The sequence below is a fragment of the Erythrolamprus reginae genome, chromosome 4 (genome assembly GCF_031021105.1).
Source record: "Erythrolamprus reginae isolate rEryReg1 chromosome 4, rEryReg1.hap1, whole genome shotgun sequence".
NCBI lineage: Eukaryota > Metazoa > Chordata > Lepidosauria > Squamata > Dipsadidae > Erythrolamprus > Erythrolamprus reginae.
In genome coordinates, this window is record NC_091953.1 from 73,792,163 (window position 1) to 73,815,549 (window position 23,387).

At 45.1% G+C, this 23,387-nt stretch overlaps 2 protein-coding genes across 6 annotated transcripts in view; both read left to right on the plus strand.

Moving 5' to 3' along the window:
- Window positions 1-242: 242 nt before the first annotated feature.
- The window catches only part of TAB3 (TGF-beta activated kinase 1 (MAP3K7) binding protein 3), a 173,220-nt gene continuing 150,075 nt past the window's right edge, over window positions 243-23,387 (plus strand). Inside the window, exon 1 of one of the 5 annotated variants that reach the window (XM_070750595.1) lies at window positions 243-682. The gene's annotated coding sequence lies outside the window, so the exon portion shown is untranslated. The remainder of the gene's footprint in view (window positions 683-23,387) is intronic. The other 4 variants (XM_070750593.1, XM_070750592.1, XM_070750596.1 and 1 more) reach the window with 4 other exon arrangements.
- Window positions 12,575-14,798, plus strand: LOC139167334 (uncharacterized). The gene is made up of 2 exons (XM_070751801.1): window positions 12,575-13,398; window positions 14,625-14,798. The coding sequence occupies exons 1-2, from the start codon at window positions 12,765-12,767 to the stop codon at window positions 14,693-14,695; spliced, it is 705 nt and encodes a 234-aa protein (XP_070607902.1). The 5' UTR covers window positions 12,575-12,764; the 3' UTR covers window positions 14,696-14,798.

A 23,387-nucleotide genomic window follows, 5' to 3' on the forward strand; every position in this document is an offset into this window, starting at 1 on the left:
ACACAAACACACAGAGGACTTTTGGGAGAAAGAAAAGAGAATTTCGGCAGAAAATTGGCTTCTTTTCTCGACTGCCATTCGCTCCAAGCAGGGAGAAAGCCTCAATACAACCCTTTGTCTAGCACCACCGAGTTCCAGGACTCATTCCTCACACACCAGCAATCGCTAGCCACGGTATCATATATGACGGCTGTGGGGAGTTCTTGGAGATTTTATTTTAAGTCCCGGAAAAGGAGGCTGAGACACTCGACTAGGCTCCTCCTCCTGGTCCTCAGCCGGGAGGCTGAGGGTGTATTACTGTGGCTCGCGCGGACCGGACCGGGTGGGGCCAGGTTGGATCCCAGAAACGGTTCTCCACCGTGCCCGGCGCTGTGGCCCACCTCTTCTCTCTGGCCCCGCAGTTACCACTCGGAGACGCCCCCTCGCCGCACGCAGATAGGAAAGAAGGCCCCATCCCGCCCCCACCGAGCCCGGGGGGCCTGGCCGCCTCAGCTGCTCCCGTGCAAGGGGGCCGACTGGGTGGGAATCGTGAGATGTTTGTGCTGGAAGCGGTCCTACCGCGAGCGGTGAGAAAACGAAAGGCCTGGAGAGAGCTCGGCGTGGGTCTGTCCACCTGTGCGGCGTGCGCGCATAAAGAGCTGGTTGTTAGTAAAGCCTGACAAGCGGAGGCGAAGGAAGAAGGGTGTGTGTGTGTTGGCTACCTAATTTGGCGCCTGTTAAGTGGAAAGTGTCCAGGAGAGGTCAAAGTGGTTTTAGGGTGGGGTTGTTTATTAATTGGATTTGTATGTTGTGTTAGGAGTGAGGGTGGGGTTATATTTTGAAGGCGGAAGTTGCACACTTCTATGCACAAAAGCATACACGCAAGAAAAGGCAACTGTAGCACAAAAGTAATACCCTGCATTAAAATCTTGCATGGAGAATATACTAAAGGTAGCATGAGGCTTGGAAGCAACTGGAATAAACAAAATGAAATGACCAATTTCATCTACTAGTTTTACAAATGATTCCAATACTGGTGTTTCTAGAGAGGCATGGTTGTATAAGAAGGATAAGCTTTAACCAAGCCAGATGATTGTAGAGAAATACTTCTTGAGGCTTATAATTAAGAGTCATTACTAAGAGTCCTATGATTTAACCTGCTTAAGACCACCCTCACTTTAGATAATTTTCTTGAACTGGATCTTTTGTAATCTAGTTCTCAGCCCATTACAGTATTTCAATTGGATAAAAGGCAAAACCTCTTTCCATAGCTGTATACATTTCCAAACCTTTGGTCTGTTTTGGAGTTTGTGATTGGGCTGTTTAGAATAGGGCACATCTATTTATGCATTTTTATAATAGAGATGTGCTAATGCCACTACTAAAACCATGAAATTGTTGTAAGTATTTGCAAGTTTAATTGTTGCTGCTTCTTTCGGAATGTGCTCTCAGCAGTCACTGCAGTATGATGCTGCTACTTTGATTTGGTAGCTTTGGAAATAGAGATATCAAGTGAAATCAAGGTTTGCTGAATATATTTTTGCTGAATTCTAAATAATGTTGATTATTTTATTCCTTTATTATTTGCTAGAGCATGCCAATTCAGAGTAGATTAGACTGAAAACTAAACAAATGCTTTTTGTAATGCCTTTATATTTGTGGTAGTATGGGTTCTATTCCTAATTATGCATTCTGTTATCTCATAATTAAAACAGAAGGACTGGTTAGGGCTTTAAAAAAATCTTATGAAAGAGCTTGCAAGCTGCTAAGGGCTGGGAATATCATTAGCACCTGGTTAGGGCTAGAAAGAAACTTATTCAGAGCAAGTAGAGCAATGAAAAAAATCCTGCAAAGACTTAAGGCTTGGAAAATATTCTCAGAGAAACAAAGAGCCTGCAAGGTAAGAGCTGGGAAGATCATTAGCAGCTAGTTAGGGCTGGAAAAAAAAAGAGGCAACGTTCAGAGTATAAGATGCACCTGAATTTTCATCCTCTTTTAGGGAGAAAAAAGGTACCTCTTATACTGTGAAAAATACGGTATCATAAGATTAAAATGTGTGTATTTAACATTTGAGAATTAGTGGTTATATCAGTAAGGTATCTGGCTATAAAACCAGGAAAATATGAGTTGCTTTAGGCATGAAACATTTGGGGACAGTCACTTTTTTTTAGCTCCAATAAAACAACCCTGAACCACTTCCAAAATATTACCATGAAAACTGCAAGGATTTAGCAAACGATAGCTGGAATGATAATTTTATTTTATAGAGGGAATGTATTAATTGACAGGGTAATGTTATTCCTTCAGCAGATGTAATGATATAAAATAACGCAGTTTTAAAAAAGAATTTTCAGTAAATACCATATTGATATTATGTAAATTCAATAGATTTATCAATGACTATTAAAATCAAATAATAGACCCCTTATGTTCAGAAATAGTATATCTCAAGTATTCAGATGCTGGGATAAAAGGAGTGACTGCTATCAACTTAAAGTGTTTTTGGAGCTGTTCGTTGATTGTGACTATAGTGCTAGGTTTTATAATTGGATCCAACATTGGCATTAGTACTATAGGTAGTTCTTGACTTACAACCACAATTGAGGTAAGAATTTCTGTTGCTAATTGAATTCATTTGTTAAGTGAATTTTGCCCCATTTTATGACCTGGTCACATTTGTTAAGCGAATCACTGCTATCATTGTTAGTATCACGGTTGTTGAATTTGGCTTCCCCATTGACTTTGCTTGTCAAAAAGATTCAAAAAGTAATCACATGACTGACCCTGGAATACCTGCAACCATCATGAGTCAGTTGCCAAGCACCTGAATTTTGAACCTGTGACCATGGGGATATTGCAACAATTGTAAGTGTGAAATGGGTCCACAAATCACTTTGACACCCCTGATGTAGATTAAAGAAATTTATTCTTTTATATCTCTTATACAAAGACACAAACATACAACCACACCAACCGACTTGCAAAGCAGGTTAGGTATAGGGCTGTGATGGCGAACCTATGGCACGCATGCCACAGGTGGCATGCGAAGCCATATCGGAGGGCATGACAGACTTTGACAACTTTCAGCTCCAGTGCGTTGGCTTGGAAACGAGTCCCACTGGTATCAGTGGGACCTGCTATTCTTCAAAAAAGTGCCTGAAGTGGCAATGCAGTCCAGCACCAGGGGCTTTTATTTATTATTTCAATTTTTAGGTTTTCCTGCTACCTCCCTCCCCACTTTCCTTCCTCCAAGTCTCTATGGGTTAATGGAGGGAGAGAAGGAAGGAATGTACACACATGGGGGGGGAGGGAATTCTAGCCCAGCCTGCAACAGACGTTGCTTTCCACGCATCAAATGTCTTGGCCCTTTTCTATCCTCACTCTCCTGCTGTCCCTTAGCTGTCCATGTCATTGCGGGTGGGGAGGTGGTGCCATAAGAGAAATGAGACTGGAGGAAAGAATTCTATCAAGTTGGCCATTAGCAAACCGGGCACTCCCCCCCCCCCCCACTTTCCAGCCCTCCGGAATACTTTGTGTGCTTTTTTCTGTTTCTTGCAATGGAAAGGCAGCTGAGTTTTAATCAGCTTTGAAAGAGGGCTGAGCCTCATTTATTTTATTTATTTGTTTGTTTGTTTGTTTTGTCCAATACACAATGAGGGTTTTAGTGAGTATATATCAATATACACATAGTAAAATACATGATTAAGGTTATAGAGGAGATACTCATAGTAAAATATATCTAAGAAATAATAGAAAAGAAGATATAGGAATAGAATATATCAATGAAAGAAAAGAAGAAGAGATATAGGAGATATAGGAGAGTAATAGGACAGGGGACGGAAGGCACTCTAGTGCACTTGTACTCGCCCCTTACTGACCTCTTAGGAATCTGGATAGGTCAACCGTAGATAATCTAAGGGTAAAGTGTTGGGGGTTTGGGGATGACACTATGGAGTCCGGTAATGAGTTCCATGTTTCGACAATTCGGTTACTGAAGTCATATTTCTTACAGTCAAGTTTGGAGCGGTTAATATTAAGTTTAAATCTGTTGTGTGCTCTTGTGTTGTTGTGGTTGAAGCTGAAGTAGTCGCCGACAGGCAGGACGTTGCAGCATATGATCTTGTGGGCAATACTTAGATCTTGTTTAAGGCGTCTTAGTTCTAAACTTTCTAGGCCCAGGATTGAAAGTCTAGTCTCATAGGGTATTCTATTTCGAGTGGAGGAGTGAAGGGCTCTTCTGGTGAAGTATCTTTGAACATTTTCAAGGGTGTTAATGTCTGAGATACGATATGGGTTCCAAACAGATGAGCTGTATTCGAGGATGGGTCTGGCAAAAGTTTTGTAAGCTCTAGTAAGTAGTCTGAGATTGCCAGAGCAGAAGCTACGTAGGATTAGGTTTACAACTCTTGAAGCCTTCTTGGCTATATTGTTGCAGTGGGCTTTGGCACTTAAATCTTTTGTTATTAGTATACCAAGATCTTTAACCGAGTGGGGATTATCTGTGATAATTTGATTATTCAGTTCGTATTTGGAGTTCAGATTCTTCTTCCCAATGTGTAGGACAGAGCATTTGCTAGTAGAGGTTTGGAGTTACCATGTGTTAGGCCACTCAGAAACAGCGTCAAGGTCTTTTTGGAGAGTAGTTATGTTATCGGTGGTGTTGAAGAGTTTTACATCAGCGGCGAAGAGGACACAGTTGCTTGTGATGTAATTGCAAAGGTCATTGATGTAGAGAATGAAGAGCGTTGGTCCCAGTACACTACCTTGGGGAACACCGCTTTTAACTGGGACGGGGTGGATATGGTGCTTCCTATTTTGACCACTTGTTGTCTGTTTGACAGGAATGCTGTAATCCATCTGTGGAGGGATCCTGAGATGCCATAGGATTTGAGTTTTAGGAGTAGTTTGTCGTGGACCACTGAATCAAAGGCTTTGCAGAAGTCAATATACTGTAAATTGCATCTGTAGATTTCCCTAGATCTAGATGAGTTGTCCATATATTTTTGCAGTGGAGGAGCTGCAGGTTGCAGGATAGTTTTTTTCTGAAACCAAATTGTTTGTTAGAGAGCAAATTATTAGTTTCTAAATGGAGAGTAATTGATTTGTTTATAATTGATTCCATGATTTTGCATGGGACGCAGCATAGTGAAATTGGTCTGTAGTTATCTACAAGAGAGGGGTCTCCTTTTTTGAAGATGGGGATGACCATTGCTTTTGACCATAGCTTAGGAAGTGTGCTGGTTCTGAAGGATTTTTCAAAAATTATGCTTAGTGGTTCAGCTATGGCAGAAGAGAGCTTTTTTAGGAAGTATGCACATAGACCATCTGGTCCGACTCATAGAGAAGGTTTAAGGTCACGTAATGCTTTTTGAACTTGGTCTTCAGTGAAGTCTACTTGGGTTAAGTCGTTGAGGGAATTTGAGGTGCGATTGATGAAATTGGGGGATGAGCCATTGCTGTTAACAAAGACAGAGCCAAAGAAAGAGTTGAAGAGGTTGGCTTTGGATGAATCATCATGGTATTCTTTGTTGTTGGGTCCTTTGAGAGGTGGGATTGGTCTAGAGTCTTTGAGTTTATTGTTGACAAAGTTGTAGAAAGCTCTATTAGATTTGGTGCGTAGGAGGTTTTCCTCTTGTTTGCTGTAGTAGTTAAGGCATTCTGCTTTTATTTGATTGCAAATGCTTTTATATCGGCTTTTGAAGTTGGAAACCTGTCCTTTTTTGTTTTTCCTCCAGAGAGATTTTTTTCTTGTTTGTAATTTTCTTATTGAGATGGGGAGGTTATTTTTTTTGTTTATGGTACATTTTAGAGGTACATGAAGTCTGATAATAATTTTCATTTCGAGTAGGAATGTGTTGTAGAGCTCATCAGTAGTGTAGCATTCAGAGAATAGAGTTTTCCAGTTTAATGTTGAGAGGTGGGCTTCAATGAGTTCGTAGTTCACTTTTTTGAAATTGAATTTTGGTGTTGAGACTGAAGTTTATCATGCTGTGGTCGCTGTTGGAAAATGGTTCTGTTATTTGTAAGCCATATATTGTACTTTTGCTGTTACAGAAGATGAGATCCAGACAGTTATCAAGTCTGGTATTTTTAGTTACTAGTTGGTCGAGTCCCAGATGGGTGACGGTATTATATATAGTAGAATGGATGGTTTCCGTGCTGCATTCATTTAAGGACCAGTTGATGTGGGGTAGGTTGAGGTCTCCGAGGAAGATAATGGGGTATGGGCAGTTGGTTGCCCACGTTAGTTATGTGGATAATTTGTTAGCATGTTCGATGTCGTAGTCCGGGGCTCTGTAGCAGAGTAAGAAGCGAATTGTGGTATTTACGGATAAATCACAGACAATAGTTTCAGGTACCAATAAATCCTGTGCAACTTTGAGGATTTTTAGTTTCAGCAATTTTTTGTAAAATATAGCTACTCCGCCTCCTCTGCGGGATTCACGGTCTGAGCGGAAAACATGGTAGTTTTTTGATGTGATAATGGAGTCTGGGTAGGAAGCATTTAGCCATGTTTCGCATATAAAAATTATATCAAAATTGGAGGTGTCAAGTAGAAGGAGGAATTCAGATATCTTGTTGACTAAACTTCTAGCATTTAATAGTTTACATTTGAGATTGGTCTTGTATTGGGGATTGGTTTTGGGGTGGTCAGAGGAAGTAAGGGGCACGCTTTCCTATTCTTGGTTTGAGGTGGTAGGGTTGTCCATTTGTTGTTGTGGGATGGTGGTCTGGCAGGTGTCAGTGTGATGTTGTGAGATGGTAGGTTGAAAGTTAGACCGGAAGATGTGGGGAGAATTATGGGTTTTGGGTTTGATGCTTTCTGTGCGGTAATCTATGTAAAGGTTTGTTTCACCAAGTTCATAGCGTCTCTTGAGTTCTGCCCGTAGTTCGCGAGAGTGAATACGTTGGAGGAGAGAAAGATCTGGTCTGGATCTGAGTTTGTTGAAGGACTTGTTATTTCTGGCAATGTGGTTAATGGTCTTGATGAATTGCTGTTTTATTTGTTCAGTTTTGCATACTACTTTGCAGAAGCGGGGAGCTATTGAGCCATCGTTATACTTGTGCTCAGGTCTAATTCTGGTAACTTCCAAAATGTCTTCTTGGGCGAATGTTTGTGCATGTGAGTGATGTTGGTGGATGATATTTCTTATTCTTGTTATATCTGATTCATGACTTTCATCAAGACCAAAGAGGATAGCATTCTGGCATTTTTGTTCACGTTCCATGGCATCCTTGACTAGGGTAGAGATATCAGTGGTAGAATTAGTGGGTTTTTGGAGTATTGGAAGTGGTTGAGGTTGAGGTTGGGGTGGTGGAGTGGTGAGTGGTATTTTGTCAGGTGGATTCAGTGTTTGGATATTTTTCTCCATGGATGAGAGTCTTGATTCAATACTTTCTTTGAATTCTTGTTGTGTTTTGAGAATTCTATTTTTCAATACTTTCTATTAATGTTTTTTGGGTTTTGATGGCTTCTTTTAAGGTATTAATCTCATCAGACAAGCTGCTAAGTATATTTAGCTTGGGGGCGCAGGATGAGCACATATAAAAAAATGAAGAGTTTGCTTTTAGGAAGGTATCAATATGTTTAGAAATATTGAAGCAGCTTTTGTGAGCAGACTGATTGCAAGTCTCGCATTTTATGAAACCATCATGATCATTGATAATGTCTTTGCATTTGAAGCATTGATAGCTGTGATTATCAATTGTTGCTTGTTGTTCTTTTTGATCTTGTTGTTGTATATTCTTTTTGATTGGCATTTCTGCTTTGATTTGAGCTGTTCTGTGCCAGCGTCTGTCTACCAGGGTGGGGTGGGGGGTGTTAGTGCTTCAGGAAAGTCTTTCGGTTGCCCTGCCTGAGTTTCTGGCTTCCTGCTCAGTGGGCCTCTTTATGACTTTATAGCGTGTTGAGGGAGAGGCAATTAGGAGTTTGTAACTTTAAGAGAGAGGCAAATAGTTGAAACAGGCAAGAACAGTGGCTTTCAAATGCCCAGTAAGTCCCCCTCTTCCTTCGCAGCCAGCACCTAGTAGTTTAAGCTTGCCTTATTAGCCCAAATGGTGTTTGAGAAGGTGATTTAGAAGATTTTTCAGTCTCCCTTTGAATGGTGCGTTTACAGGTCCTTTTGTTGTTAACAGGACTCTTAGCGCTTGTTCAAACTAAGTGTTTCTCTCTTGGTTATTCACTTGGCTTACAATCTTCAGATGGCTCCAAGCCTTGGTTGATAGCTCGGCTGATGGCAGGGTAAGCTTGGTTCTGCAGGGGGTTCGGGCAATGGCAAGATGTTTGATGGTGCTAGGGTGCTGGAGGTCCTGGGGTACAGGGCAGATTGAGGCTTTGTGATGTTCAATGGGCAGTAGGGATCAATCACTTACGGTTTGATGTCTTTCCTTTGTCTTGCCTTGTTTCCTCGTGGATGTCTTTCCTTTGTCTTGCCTTGTTTCCTCGTGGAACTTTCTCTTCTCTGCTCTGCTCTGTTCTACTCTGCTCTCCCAGAAATGTTGATCGAAAATGTTTTTAAAATATTTATATTCAATAAAATTACTTTTAAAAAGAAAGAAAGAAAAGGAAGGCAAGGAGCTGCCTCTGCTCTGCTCTCTGCTCTCTCCCTCTCCTCTCCTTTCTTTGCCTTTTCTTCCCCCCATGTGTGTGCGCTCCTTCCTTCTCTCCTTCCTTTGACCCGTAGAGACGTGCTTAGAGGAAGAAAAGGGGGGAGGGAGGTAGCAGGAAAGCCTAAAAATCAAAATAATAAATAAAAGTCCTTGGTGTTAGATTGGTACTTTCTTGAAGAATAGCGGGTCCCACTGATAGCAGAGAGACTCATTTCCAAGCCAGCAAGGAGAGTGTTTTCTATATTTCTAGTAACACTGACAGGATGAGGCTCGCTCCTGAAAATGAAGTGCAAAATTGGAGAAAGTAAGTCTCCCTCAAAGTGAACCTGCCTGCCTTCTCTCACCAACTTTACTTCGCTGCTCCCTCCCTCCCTCCTCCCCTCCCTCCAAGCATGTCTTGCCTGCTGAGGACTTTCCCCCCACTTTTCTTTGATAGTCCCAATGGCTGGGGTCTCTGCTTCTAACGGAGCACATTCCCAGTGGGCAAAGCAGGCTCATATTGACTGCTTCCCACCCTCCAAGCACTTTTGCTTTTTGCCTTTTCCTTCCCTCCCTCCAAGCACTCCCCCCACCCCCGTGTGTGCACTCCTTCCTTCTCTCCCTCCTAGGACCCATAGAGATGTGCTTGGAGCAACACTTTGTGAGCTGTTTGCCGTTCCATCAACGAAGGGGCACCTGAGTTTTAAACAGCTTTGAAAGAGGGCTGAGTCTCATCAGTTCCCCGCCCCCCACTTTCTTTGCCTCCCCCCCCCCACATGTGTGCATTCCTTCTCTCCCTCCAAGAACCCATAGAGACGTGCCTGGAGGAAGGGAAGGGAAGAAAAAGAAAGAAGATTGGAAAGAAGTGAAGTGGCTGGCCATGGAGATGCCAGCTTCAGGAAGCAGTCCAATCTTTTTTCTATTTCTCTCTTCTTGTCGGTATAAAAAAACCCAAACCCACTGTGGGGTTTTAACTGAGATGTTAACTAATGGTCCACCGGCTCTTAAAAGGACACCTTTTCTGTTTTAGGAACAACAAGTTGGTTGTTTTCACCAAACAGATCCTCGCAGCTTCAAAATGTCTTTTCTCTCTCTCTCTCTTTTCCTTCGCAACGCTCAGACAGGAGGCTTTCCAAGGGCTTATTTAAAAATGCTTCAACATCGGCAAGCAAGCCGATCCGCTATCAGATCCTGTAGCCACTTTGTGGGAGGGGTTTAAATCAACCTCCAGCAAGTAAAGTGAAGTGGGGCGGGGGAGCAGAGGGGGGACATTAGGGAAATTTAATAGTACCTTCTTATTTGTACTGTATTAGGACTCTGTTCAAAACAATTGGGTTGGCAATATACAGTATAAACCAACAATGTGTGAACTGTGTTCATGTACAGTGGTACCCCTACTTAAGGACTTAATTCATTCCGTGACCAGTTTCTTAAGTTTGTAAAAATTGTATGCAATTTTTCCCATAGGAATCAATGTAAAAGCAAATAATGTGTGCAAACCCATTATGAAAGAAATAAAAGCTCAGAATTTGGGTGGCAGGAGGGGGAGGAAGAAGAGGAGGACAGTTGCTGCCGAAGGAAGAAGATGAGATGAGGAGAATAAAAAAAATCCAAAACTTTAAGGCTTTTTTTAAAAAAAAGAGGGACTGAGGTAGTGAGGAGGAGCATGTGCCTCCCATACACCCGGCGCGAGGCTGCCTTCCATACATTGCACCAGAGAGAGAAACCCAGGCAGGCGAAAGGGGGGGACCTCCCGCTCCTTTGACCGAAAGGCGGCTGCTGCTGCTGCCTTTTTCTTCCTTCCCATGCTGAATGGCTCCCCTCTTCTCTCGTTTGCTCGTTTTGTAGCTGGCGCCTTTCCTTCACTGTAAGTCACTCCTCGGTCTGGCTGAAGATGAGTTGATTCGGCCCAGGCAAAGCGCCCCTTTTTGCCTTTCTGCACCCAGAGGCAACCCCCCCCACACACACACTGGGTGTGTGGAAGGCAGCGCGAAGGAGTCACCACAGTGAAGTGGTTTATTCCCTCTCCAAGCGCCCAGAGTGAAGGGAGCGTTTCTTTTCTCTGGGTGCTGATAGAGGTTTATTAACAAAGGAAAATGCTTTGTTCGTTCTGGACTGCCAAATCCTCCTTAAGTGCCACTGAAAGGCTCCTCTGGTAGCCCAGAGAAACCCAAGATGGCTGGGATTAAAGGGGGAATGGCAAGAAACTGGCTGGGCCTTCATGCCGCTCTCAAATTTCCTGGGAATTTTTTCCGGGCTCAGGTTCTTAAGTAGAAAATGGTTCTTAAGAAGAGGCATAAAATTGTGAACATCCGGTTCTTATAACTTAAACTGAGCTATGACTGATTGGCTGAAGGTACTGCAGACTGCCACAAGAGGGAGTAAGAGATCATAGCTTATTTCTCTGAGTCATTCTCTGTTTCTCTTTGCTACTGCATTCTCTCTGCAATCTTGCTGTTTTGTAGTTATGCGCTATAGCTAAAATGTGTTTATAGGCTTGATATCTTTGTTTACTGTTATGACAAAGACAAGGTTTTGTACTTGATAATATTTGGATTGCTATTCTGACTTTAGACTGTTTATAGCAGTGGTCCCCAAACTACGGCCCGTGGGCCGGATGCGGCCCGCTGAGGCCATTTGCCCGGCCCGTGGCAGCGTACGAGATTTTACCATCTATATACAGTGCTAAGTTCCCGAATCTCCCCTCCACTCTGCTGCTTACTTGGCCCCCGCACGGCCGAAGCATGGGAGTATGCGGCGGCAGCTGCTTCAGACCCGCCCCCGAGCTGAGCTTCCTTTGAGGCAAAGCTGCAAAGCTCACCTGCCGCCTCGAAGGAAGCCAAAGGAAGCTCAGCTCAATGAGGACCGGCTGTTGGTCCCTTGAAGCTGCCGCCGCCGCCGCCGCCCACTGTGGTGATCCCTTCGCCCAAATGGAGGCGGGGCGGCGGGCTCAAGGGACCAAGAGCCAGTCTTTCTCAGGGCTGAATTGTTGCAGCCTCTGAGGCCGCCTCCGGGTGAAAGGATCTCCTCGTTGGGCGGCCTTGGAGGCTGCAGCAACGCAGCCCCGAAAAGGACCGGCTGTTGGTCCCTTGAACCCACCGCCACCTTCGCCTCCGTTCGGGCGAATGGATCTCCGCAGTGGGCGGCGGCAGCGACAGCTTCAAGGGACCAACAGCCAGTCCTTTTGGGGGCTTCGTTGCTGCAGCCTCTGAGGCTGCCCACCAAGGAGATCCCTTTGCCCGGAGGCGGAGGCGGCCTCAGAGGCTGCAACAATTCAGCCCCGAGAAAGACCGGCTCTTGGTCCCTTGAGCCCGCTGCCACTGCCGCCTCCGTTCGGGCGAAGGGATCTCTGCAGTGGGTGGCAGCGGCGGCGGCAGCTTCAAGGGACCAACAGCCAGGCCTTTTCGGAGCTGCGTTGCTGCAGCCTCCGAGGCCGCCCACCGAGGAGACCCGGAGGCGAAAGCGGCCTCAGAGGCTGCAACAATTCAGCCCCAAGAAAGACTGGCTCTTGGTCCCATCTTGGAGCTTCTGCTTGCAGCCGACTGCCCTGCAGCGTGTTGCAGGGCAGAAAAAAAAAGAAGAGAGGAAGGAAGAGAGAAGAAAAGGAGAGAGAGAGTGTTAAGTCTGTAAAAAGAAATTCTGTAAAATACTGTCTCTGTAAATTTTAAAATGTGAATAAATCAAGGTCGCGTCTGATTGGTTAAGACGCACGGCCGTTTCTTTTAGGCGCGAGCCTTTAAAGTATAAATAGAGCTGCTTTTGACACTGACAGCTCAGACGCGTTTCCTGGCTGAAGTCACTTGTTCGAGCTGAATAAACGGAACCGTCTGTACCATTCCTGACTGGTCTGATTCATTTCACTGGCGACGAGAGAACGAAGAATCCACGTGTCAAGAATGAACAACCTCCAGATCGGCCGGGCTCCCGACTTCTTCGACCCCGAAAAGTCATCATGGGACGCCTACATGGCAAAATTCGAGATTTTCCTCGAAGCGGCAGGAATGGGAGAAGCAGAAGCCGACAGGAAGCGGGCGATATTTCTAAATTATTGCGGGACTGAAATCTTCGACCTCGTTCAAACACTGACCGACCCGCTCCCGGCTAAGAACGTTCCTTGGGACGACCTCCAAACGAGACTCGCCAATCATTTCAAACCAACGAAACCTGCCGTAGTCTACAGACATCAATTTTCCAGAATGACACAACGTGAGTCGGAATCCATAAACCAATTCGCCACGCGACTTCGCACGGTACTGTCAAAGTGCAAATTTGACAACCTGGAAGCTCGCCTCACCGACGCTCTTATTTTCGGGATGAAAAACGCCGCGGTCCGAAATAAAATACTAACAGAAGATGAGCCAACGCTTCAATCTGTCATCAAGCTGGCTCAAACTGCCGAAGTAGCTGACGCGGCCGCAAAAGAACTAAAGGAACACGAGAAAAAAGAAACCGTTTCAAAGATCTCCGTTGCTGGCTCCCACGCCGAGGCACCAGATGACCTCAGCCCAGCTGCCACGGACGACGACACCTGTCTTCTGCTGCCATCTGACCAAGCCAGACAGCCCAGATACCAACGACCATCCAACCCTTGCCCTGGATGCCGAGGGAACCACGCAAGACAACGCTGCCCTTTCCGCGACGCCATTTGCCGCCGCTGCAACCGGCGCGGACACATCGCAGAGGCATGCAGAGCGCCCCTTCCCGAGGAGTCCTTCTCTGCACCCCGCCAACCGAGATTCAACAATCAGGCACAACAACCGCGAGACAACAAATTTTCCAGAGGCTTCAACCGCAGAAACTACTCCACCGCTAACCGTGACTACTCACGAGGTAACGCACAAACTTACGTAAATTGCGCAAATACAAAAAAGGGGAGCAAAATTGTTATCTCCTTACATTTAAATGGCAAACCCTGTAATTTGGAATTAGACACAGGGTCAAAGTACTCTATTATGCCTTGAGACAAATTTAAAATGTACATGCCAAATTTTCTTAAATCCGATTTAATGCAATCAACTCTGGTTATAAGGGATTTTCAGGGAAATGTTATACCTGTATTGGGTAAAGTAGATGTGCCTGTTCAATTTAAGAAATGTAAATGTTCTCTTCCATTGGTTGTGGTTGAGGGAGCTAAACACTCCCTCCTTGGGTTAACATGGATGTCTCCTCTAGGCATTGAAATATCGGGAATTTGTAATATTAATGCTGATAATGATGTTCCTAACTTTGTTCAAGAGTTCCCTGAGGTTTTCAGCCCTACTTTGGGCACATATAATGGGCCGCCTATTTCTTTTTCTCTAGACCCAAAGGTTCCCCCTGTCAGACTTAAGCCTCGCAGGGTCCCTTTACCACTCCTCCCCAAATTGGACATCCAACTGGATAAACTTATAGCTCAGGGCATTCTAGTCCCGGTGGAACAAGGGCCATGGGAAACCCCTATAGTCACACCGCTTAAACCTGATGGCTCCTTAAGGGTCTGTGCAGATTACAAAGCAACGATAAACAAAGCCCTCCAACACCACCCATATCCAATTCCGGTAGTCCAACAGCTCCTGCACTCACTGGGGGAGGGAAGGGTCTTCTCTAAAATCGACCTCGCACAGGCATACCAACAGCTCCCGGTCGATGAGGCCACATCCCTGGCACAGACCATAGTTACTCACAGGGGTGCTTTCAGGTGCACCCGCTTACAATTTGGGGTCAGCATAGCCCCAGGCATTTTCCAAAGCCTAATGGAGCGGTTACTGGCAGGTATAAAAGGAACCACCCCATATTTTGATGATATACTTATCTCAGGGGACAACCAGTCACAATTAAATGACAGAATTAGAGAAGTATTGTCCAGGCTACAATCCAGGGGTTTGAGAGTAAAAGCAGACAAATGTGTATGGGGAGCCAAAAGCATCGAATTTCTGGGTTACAGAATAGACGGTGAGGGAATCCACCCCACAACAGAAAAATTAAAAGCCATAACAGAAGCACCCGAGCCAAATAATAAGACGGAACTCCAAGCATTCCTGGGCCTTCTTAATTTTTATTCTATCTTTCTAAAACAGAAGGCAACGGCAGCAGAACCGCTACACAGACTGCTGCAGAAGGGAATTCCCTGGACCTGGGGCACACCTGAGCGCGAAGCTTTTTGCAAAATAAAACAATTATTGACATCTAAAAGCGTAGTGGTTCAATACAGCTCAATTTTGCCCATAAGGCTTACATGTGACGCTTCGGCTTATGGGGTAGGCGGGGTATTAGCTCATATAATGCCCAACAAAACAGAAGCCCCAATCGCTTTTTTCTCCAGGACATTGTCCATGGCCGAAAGGAATTATAGCCAACTGGACAAAGAGGCATTGGCCCTAGTTTCCAGCGTGAAGAAATTTCACAACTACCTGTGTGGGAGGAGTTTTGAACTTATTACAGATCACAAACCCCTATTAGGTCTATTGGCTTCCAACAAACCAACTCCTCCTTTCATGTCCCCCAGATTGATTAGGTGGGCGCTATTTTTATCTGGATACCAATATGAGTTAAACCACAAAGGGGGAAAAGCAATTAACCATGCAGATGGCCTAAGCAGATGCCCCATGCCTGAATTAGTTAAAGACCCAACCCCAGCAGAAGACATATTGCTACTAGACTTTGAGGAAAATCCTCTGACCACAGCCAAAGAGGTAGCTGAACACACCAAAAAGGACCCAATATTGTTAAAAGTTATTAACTGTATTCAAAAGGGTTGGATAGGAGATCATGAGGAAGCAGGACTAACAGAATTTAAAGCAAAAAGGTTGGAATTGTCTTATATGAAGGGTTGTATTTTATGGGGTGACAGGGTAGTCATCCCTAACAGTTTAAAACAAAAAGTGCTATGTATGCTACATGAGGGCCACCCAGGTATTGTTAGAATGAAGGGCTTGGCCAGAGGACACTTGTGGTGGCCAGGCCTAGACTCAGACATCGAGCAATGGGTAGCAAACTGTGACCCTTGCCAGGAGTCACGTCCCAATCCCCCCAAAACAACACCAATTGAATGGGAGAAACCCACTGGGCCATGGTCACGCATACACATCGATTTTGCAGGCCCTATTGGATCCCAAAACTTTTTGATTGTAGTAGATGCTTTCTCCAGATGGGTAGAAATAATAGCCATGCAAAACATCACTACTTGTGCCACCATAAAGGCTTTGTATCACTTGTTTGCCATGCATGGGTGTCCAGACATCCTGGTTTCTGATAATGGGCCACAATTGACTGCCAGACAATTTGAATGTTTTCTCAGTAATTTGGGGGTCAGACACGCCCTCACATCTCCTTATTCGCCATGGGTTAATGGTCTGGCAGAACGTTATGTTCGGGTGGCCAAAGAGGCACTGCGCAGGGCAGGCCCAGGGGAATTACAACACAATTTGGATAAATTCCTATTAATGCAACATATCACCCCAAATTCCATCACTAATAAAAGCCCTGCAGAAATTCTATTGGGTCGAAAAATAAGGTCCCCTCTGGACAGGTTGCACCCCCATTATTGTACAACAAATTATAATGATGTAACAGGTAGAATACCTGAAAGAAGTATGTACCTAGGGCAAAATGTATTTGCTAAAAAATTTGATGGGGGTTTAAACTGGCTCAAAGGAAAAATACTCCAGCAAACAGCTCCTAAAACATATTTTGTTCTACTAGAGGATGGCCGCACATGGAAGCGGCACATAGATCACTTGCGGGGGCGTTTAACACCTGACAATGATCAAACCGCTAACCAACATTCTTCCCCCCAAGCAGACTCTCACACAGAGCCTGAACTTTTTGATTGTTTAATGGACTCACCACGGCCAGGATTCTCCAACAACGACTCCGAGCCGTCCTCCTCGTCAGGAACCGGTGCAACGCCATCAAATCCTCAGCCGCAGGCCGGAGCCCCAACTCGGGCCCAGCCGCGGACAAGAGACTGCAACGAGCCATCCTCCTCCGTTGAGTTCACAGACGCAAATGATCTGCGCAGGTCTGAGCGACTTTCACGCAGGCCAAGCAGACTGGAGGATTACATCACATGGCTCACTGATTGACAGTTGCGCTCAACCAATGAGGGAGGGGTGTTAAGTCTGTAAAAAGAAATTCTGTAAAATACTGTCTCTGTAAATTTTAAAATGTGAATAAATCAAGGTCGCGTCTGATTGGTTAAGACGCACGGCCGTTTCTTTTAGGCGCGAGCCTTTAAAGTATAAATAGAGCTGCTTTTGACACTGACAGCTCAGACGCGTTTCCTGGCTGAAGTCACTTGTTCGAGCTGAATAAACGGAACCGTCTGTACCATTCCTGACTGGTCTGATTCATTTCAGAGAGAGAGAAAGAAAGCAAGAGAGAGAGGGAGAGAAAACAAGTGAGGGGGAAGGAATGTGAGAGAGAAAAAGAGAAAAATGAGAAAATGATGGAGGGAAAGAAGGAGGGAGAGGGAAAAAAACAAATGAGAACGAAGGAAAAAAGGGAGAGGGAAGAGAAGTGGGAAGGAGGGAGGGAGGGAAAGAAGGAGAAATGGAAGGAAAAGAAAGGAAGGAAATGAAGAAGGAAGGAAGGAAGAAGAAATGGAGGGAACAAGGAAGGAAGGAAGAATGAAATGAATGGAGGGGCGGAGGAAGGAAGGACTTTTTTGGAGGGGGGTGTAAATTTTTTTACATTTTTCTCTCAACATACATTCAAACAATACAATGTACCATCTAATTTTCCCTGAATAAAATGCGGTATTTTGTCAGTAACTAATATAAATCATCAAAAAAGTTGCAAAAGTTTTTTTCCCTAATGTTGTCATCCAGGTATATACTTTTCTTTTAATTAAGTTCCCTTCTTAATGTTCCTTCAAAAAGTACAACACCAATTATACTTCTAACTTATTAACCATTATGCCAAAGTGCTTCCTTCTTTCTTTATATATTTTTCTATAAATATTTTTATACATTTTTCTATAAACCAAGAAAACCTTGTATATCCAATCAGATGTTAACAAAAGAAAATTAAAAACAAAACAAACGTATGAATTTCAGACTTCTTCCCCCCCCTCTAAATAGTACATTCCCATTTTGTTTTTTTACGTTAAAATAAGGTATGTGCAGTGTTCATAGTTTTTTTTTATAGTCTGGCCCTCCAACAGTCTGAGGGACAGTGAACTGGCCTCCTGTGTAAAAAGTTTGGGGACCCTTGGTTTATAGGAATATGCTATTTCTCTACTGCACTGCTATAGAGAGTCCAATGTGGGTGATTCTTCAGCCTCATTGGAAGGGACTGAGTTAAAAATTAAGCAGGCCCCGCTCCTGTCCAACCATGCAGGGACATCTGGTCATCACCAGGTCCACCGTCCCCAAGACAGGATTCTTTCCATGAGGATCTTGAACTGTGTGACCCAGCCTCAGAACCAGAGGAGGAGCTATCAGAGGATGAGACCCTTCCTCCAGAGCCTCCAACTTTCACAGGCCTATTCAGGCCATCACTTTTTTGCATCCTGCTTAATAAAGCTAAGCAGACAGTAGCCTTGGGGGCAGCTGATACATCATCTGACCCAACAACTGATGTTCAAGCAGCTACCCGCTTGTTCACTGAGCATCAAAAAGACTGAGACCACATTCCGTCCCTGCCACTGTTCCTGGATAATGTCAAACGCCCGTGGGAACACCCAACAGCGGCAATGGGCCCGACAGCATCTGAACGCAGGTTTTATACCTTCGATCCAGAGATAGAAACAGCACTTCAGTTCCCGGCTATTGATGCACCAGTTGCAAGTCTGGTGTCAAATGCTTTAGTACTGTCCAAACTAGCTGATAGACTGAAGCCAGATGATAGAAGGGCTGAGTCGCTGATTAAAAAATCTCACCAAATGGCGGCTTGGTCGCTTAGGGCCACCTCAGCCGGATCATTCTTTAACAGAGCATCGATTTTATGGCTGCAGGAGATGCTCACAAAGTTAGGCCCTAATGAGGGCCGTCTCAGACAAGACATCAACAAACTACTAGCAGCAGTAGAATTCTCAGCTGACGCTACCCTGTCTGCAGCTAGATTTTCCTTGAGAGGTCTAGCAGTGAGCCTTTCATCTCACTGCTTAGTTTGGCTCTGTTCTTGGCAGGCGGACGCCAAGTCCAAGTGGCGCTTAGTCTCAGCTCCGTTTAACAGATCAAAACTCTTCGGTGAATCTCTAGATAAGGTCTTCATTGAGGACAAAGGCGAAAAGTAGATCTTACCAAAGACATACAGAAGACAAGACAGACGGTCAACCCCATATTTCAGGAGGCAGCCCTTTCAGGCGGACACCTCTGCAACAGCCTCTCATACCACAAGACCGTACACGCAGGGAAATTATAACCAACCCTCCTAGAGATCTAATAGAGGAGGATATGGAGATAGGAACAGACAGTTTCAACAGGCCAGGAGACCTTTCAGAGGCTCCAACCATGGCGGCTACCGCAAAAACAAGTGATGTCCAACAGGACATTCCATTGGAGGATGCCTACAGGCCTTCATAGACTCCTGGGAAACTACCTCTTCAGACACCTGGGCTTTAAACACAATAGCCCAATGTTTGAAGATAGACTTTACCCATCTGCCCCCAAACAGATTCATCACCAACTGGCCAAAGAGATGTTCATTTCCTGCATCAAAATCATATCATGGGCTCGACTACAAGTCAGGCCCCTCCAATGGTTCCTCATACCCTTCCAGAGAGCTCGTTCCAGCCACTCACGGAATCTAGTACACATCAGTGCAGAGGTTCGCCGCTCCCTCCCTCCCTTGGTGGAAGTCAGCAGCCTTGCAGCCGGGTTCTCCCTTCCTGACACATTGGGAAGTGACCATTACTACAGACGCTAGTTTGTCGGGCTGGGGAAAACATTCCAGCTCTCTCGTAGCGCAAGACCTTTGGTCAGTGGAGGACCTCCTGAAAATCAACATCAACTTCTTGGAATTACGAGCGGTCTTCCTAGTTCTACAGAGTTTCTCTCAACTAGTTCAAGGGCACCATGTTCTCATATTAACGGACAATGTAGCCACTCGTGCCCACATCAACCACCAGGGTGGGACAAGATCGGGCCGGCTCATGCGAGAGGCCCAAGTCCTTTTCAACTGGGCAGAATCACATCTAGCTTCCATCCGAGCTGAACACATTTCAGGTGTCCTGAATACCCAGGCGGACTGGTTAAGTCGAACAACAATCGACCCTACCGAATGGAGTTTGAGCCCCTCGCTGTTCCGAGAAGTGGTCTCCAGATACGGAACCCCGGAGGTCGACCTGTTCATGACTCACCGGAACAACCAAATTCAGAGATTCTTTTCCTGTTTCCCCTCACCGGGAGCGGAACAAATCAGTATGCTACTCTCCCCTTGGCCGGAGGGACTACTCTACGCCTTTCCTCCAATTTGACTTATTCCAAAGGTAGTAGCCAAGGTTATACAAGAAGAAGCAAAAGTCCTCATGATAGCCCCATACTGGCCTAGACGTCCATGGTTTGCAGACCTATTGCAACTGTCAGTAAACCACCACCCCCCGGCGCATACCACAACATCGAGTCTCTCTGTGGCAGGGGTCAGTGTCACACCCAGATCCACAGTGGTGGAAACTTGCTGTGTGGCACTTGAGGGGGAACGCATGAGGAAAGTGCTGCTACCAAACAGAGTCATCAACACCATTCAGATGTCACGCAGACCCTCAACAACAAGGATCTACTAAGCCACTTGGGTGGCATACTGCAATTTCTGCAAGGACCAGAACTTAGATCCTCAGTCCCCCGAAGTAGTTAACATCCTATCCTTCCTACAGTCGGGTCTGGACAAAGGACTTGCTCCAAACACTCTTCGCAGGCATGTGGCGGCCATAGCCACTATATTAAAAGTGGACTGTTTTTGATCCATTTCCCACCATCCTTGGATCAGGGATTTTCTAAGAGGGGCATCTATTATTATTGTTATTGTTATTGTTATTGTTATTATTACTACTATTATTATTATTTATTGGATTTGTATGCCGCCCCTCTCCGCAGACTCAGGGCGGCTAACAACAGCAGTAAAACAGTACAACAAAATCCAATACTAAAAAACAGTTAAAAACCCATTATATAAAAACCAATCATACATACAAACATACCATACATAAAATTGTGAAGGCCTAGGGGGAAAGTGTATCTTAGTTCCCCCATGCCTGGCGGCAGAGGTGGGTTTTAAGCAGCTTACGAAAGGCAAGGAGAGTGGGGGCAATTCTAATCTCTGGGGGGAGTTGGTTCCAGAGGGTCGGGGCTGCCACAGAGAAGGCTCTTCCTCCGGGTCCCGCCAAGCGACATTGTTTGGTTGATGGGACCCGGAGAAGACCCACTCTGTGGGACCTAACCTGCACCCCACACAATACCACTGCTTTCCTTCCTGGGAGCTACCAATTGTATTGCAGGCGCTTACAAGCCCACCGTTCAAACCACTACGTGAGGTTCCACTGCATCTTCTATCTCTCAAGACCATCTTTTTGGTAGCAATTACCTCAGCCAGGCGAGTTTCAGAACTGTCAGCACTATCAGTTAGACCAGACTTGTGCATTTTCCATCCTGACAGAGTAATACTCCATCTTGACCCTGCCTTCCTAACCAAGAGTAATACGGTTTTTCATCGCTCACAAGAACTCATTCTACCGGACTTTTGCGTGCACGGCAACCACCCATCGGAGTTACAGTGGCACAAGTTAGACGTGTGCAGGGCAATGAGAATCTATGTCCGGCGCACACAATCCTTTAGAAAGACAGTCTTTTTTTGTATCTTATTTCCCAACTTCCATGGGAACCAAGGTATTGTCTAGGACTCTTAGCAGGTGGATACGAGCCTGTATAATAACAGCATACAACTCAAGTTCCACGCTGCTCATTGCTGGCATCATGGTCCACTCCACCAGGAGCGCAGCCACCTCGGCAGCTTGGGCAACTCAAGCATTCGTAGAGGACATTTACTGTGCAGCAACCTGGTCCACACCTACGACTTTCATCAAACACTACCACTTAGACTCTTATGCCTCAGCAGAAGCGGCCTTTGTTACAAAGAGTATGTGAAGCATCGGCGACCCTGGGCCAGGTTGCAAAACCCCCCCCCCCTAGTTTTAAGCTTGGGCATATCCCACATTGGACTCTCCGTAGCAGTGCAGTGGAAAAGAACCGTTGAAACTTACCTGAACGGCCTTCTCGATGCACTGCAAGAAGGGTCCAAACCCACCCAAGATGGAGCCCAGAGATGCCTGGGTGAACTTTTAAGTTTGGGTTAAGGATTAGTTTAAGTTTAGTTATAATTGACATATGGTTAATAAAGTTGAATTATTTGCACTATTCCTTCGTTTTTATTGACTGACTGGCTGGGGGCAGCTAAGGGGTGGGGCCTGCTTAATTATGTTAATTTTTAACTCAGTCCCTTCCAATGAGGCTGAAGAATCACCCACATTGGACTCTCCTTGCAGTGCATCGAGAAGACCATTCAGGTAAGTTTCAACGGTTCTTCTCAAGGTAAATTTTAATTCAAGTTAGTGTAACTGTGTGTTGCTGAGTAATTATTCACAACTGATCTTAATATAAATATTTCTGTGTGCACAACCTTGGTAAACAAGGAATACTCTGCACATGCATTAACATTGGTTGGGCCCAGAGAGATATTGAGAGTTTGTGTGAATATTCAGTTTCATAGTCAGACAGCTAACTTGTGGTTTATGATTTATGATTTATTTATTTATTTATTAATCAGATTTCTATGCCCCCTTCTCCTGGGACACAGGGCGGCTCACAACAAAAAATACAATACATGAAGAAATCTAATATTTAAATGTACTAAAACTCATTACTAAAACATAAAAATCTAATTTACATCAATTCTATAAAACCCCTATACATTTAAGAAGCAGACATTCACATTCATCTTCATCATTCTTCATTCATGGGCCAGGGACATCAGAACTTCTTAGTGTCCCCAAGCCTGTCGATTGAGATATTTTTTCAGAGCTTTGTGAAAGGCTGGGAGTGTGGTGACAGTATGAATCTCCAGGAAAAGTTGATTCCAGAGGGCTCCACAGAGAAGGCTCTTCCCCTATGCCCCCCAGACGGCACTGCCTGACTGATGGGACTTGGAGAAGGCCGGCTTTGTGGGACTTAATTGGTCACTGGGATGCATCAGACAGAAGACAGTCCCATAGGTAATCTGATCCCATGCCATGTTTTATAGGTCGTAACCAACACTTTGAATTGCCTTTGGAGACCAATGGGCAACCAATGCAGCTCACAGAGTGTTTGAGAAACATGGGCATATTTTCGCATGCCTATGACTGCGAGCATGGCTGCATTCTGTACCACTTACAAATGCTCTTCAGCGGTTGCTCCATGTAGAGAGCGTTGCAGTAGTTGAACTTCAAGATGATAAGGGCATGAGTGACTGGGAGAAGTGACTCCCAGTCCAAATAGGGCTGTAACTGGTGCACCAACTGCACCTGGGCACTGTCCCCCTCACCACAGCTGAGAGATAGTAAGGATGCCCAAGTTGCAAACCCTCTCTGAGGGGGGCAGAAGCTGCCCTCCAGGGTAATGGACAGACAGGTAGGATTGTCCTTGGGAGGCAGGATCCACAGCCACACCATCTTGTCGGGGTTGAGCTTCAGCCTGTTGACACCCATCCAAACCCCAACATGCTCCAGACATGCACCTCACTTCCAACATGCACATCACTTCCACTGCTTCGCTGGAGATGTATAGCTGATGTCATCAGAATACTGATGGTAACTCACCGCATGTCATTGGATGATTTCACCCAGCGGTTTCATGTAGACATTAAAC

Excerpts from the sequence above, each read along its gene's own strand:
- LOC139167334 (XM_070751801.1), top strand. The coding sequence starts at position 12,765 with ATGACACAACGTGAGTCGGAATCCATAAACCAATTCGCCACGCGACTT. Across the intron at positions 13,399-14,624 it reads TAACCGTGACTACTCACGAG|AAGGCAACGGCAGCAGAACC; the intron begins GTAACGCACAAA and ends TTTCTAAAACAG.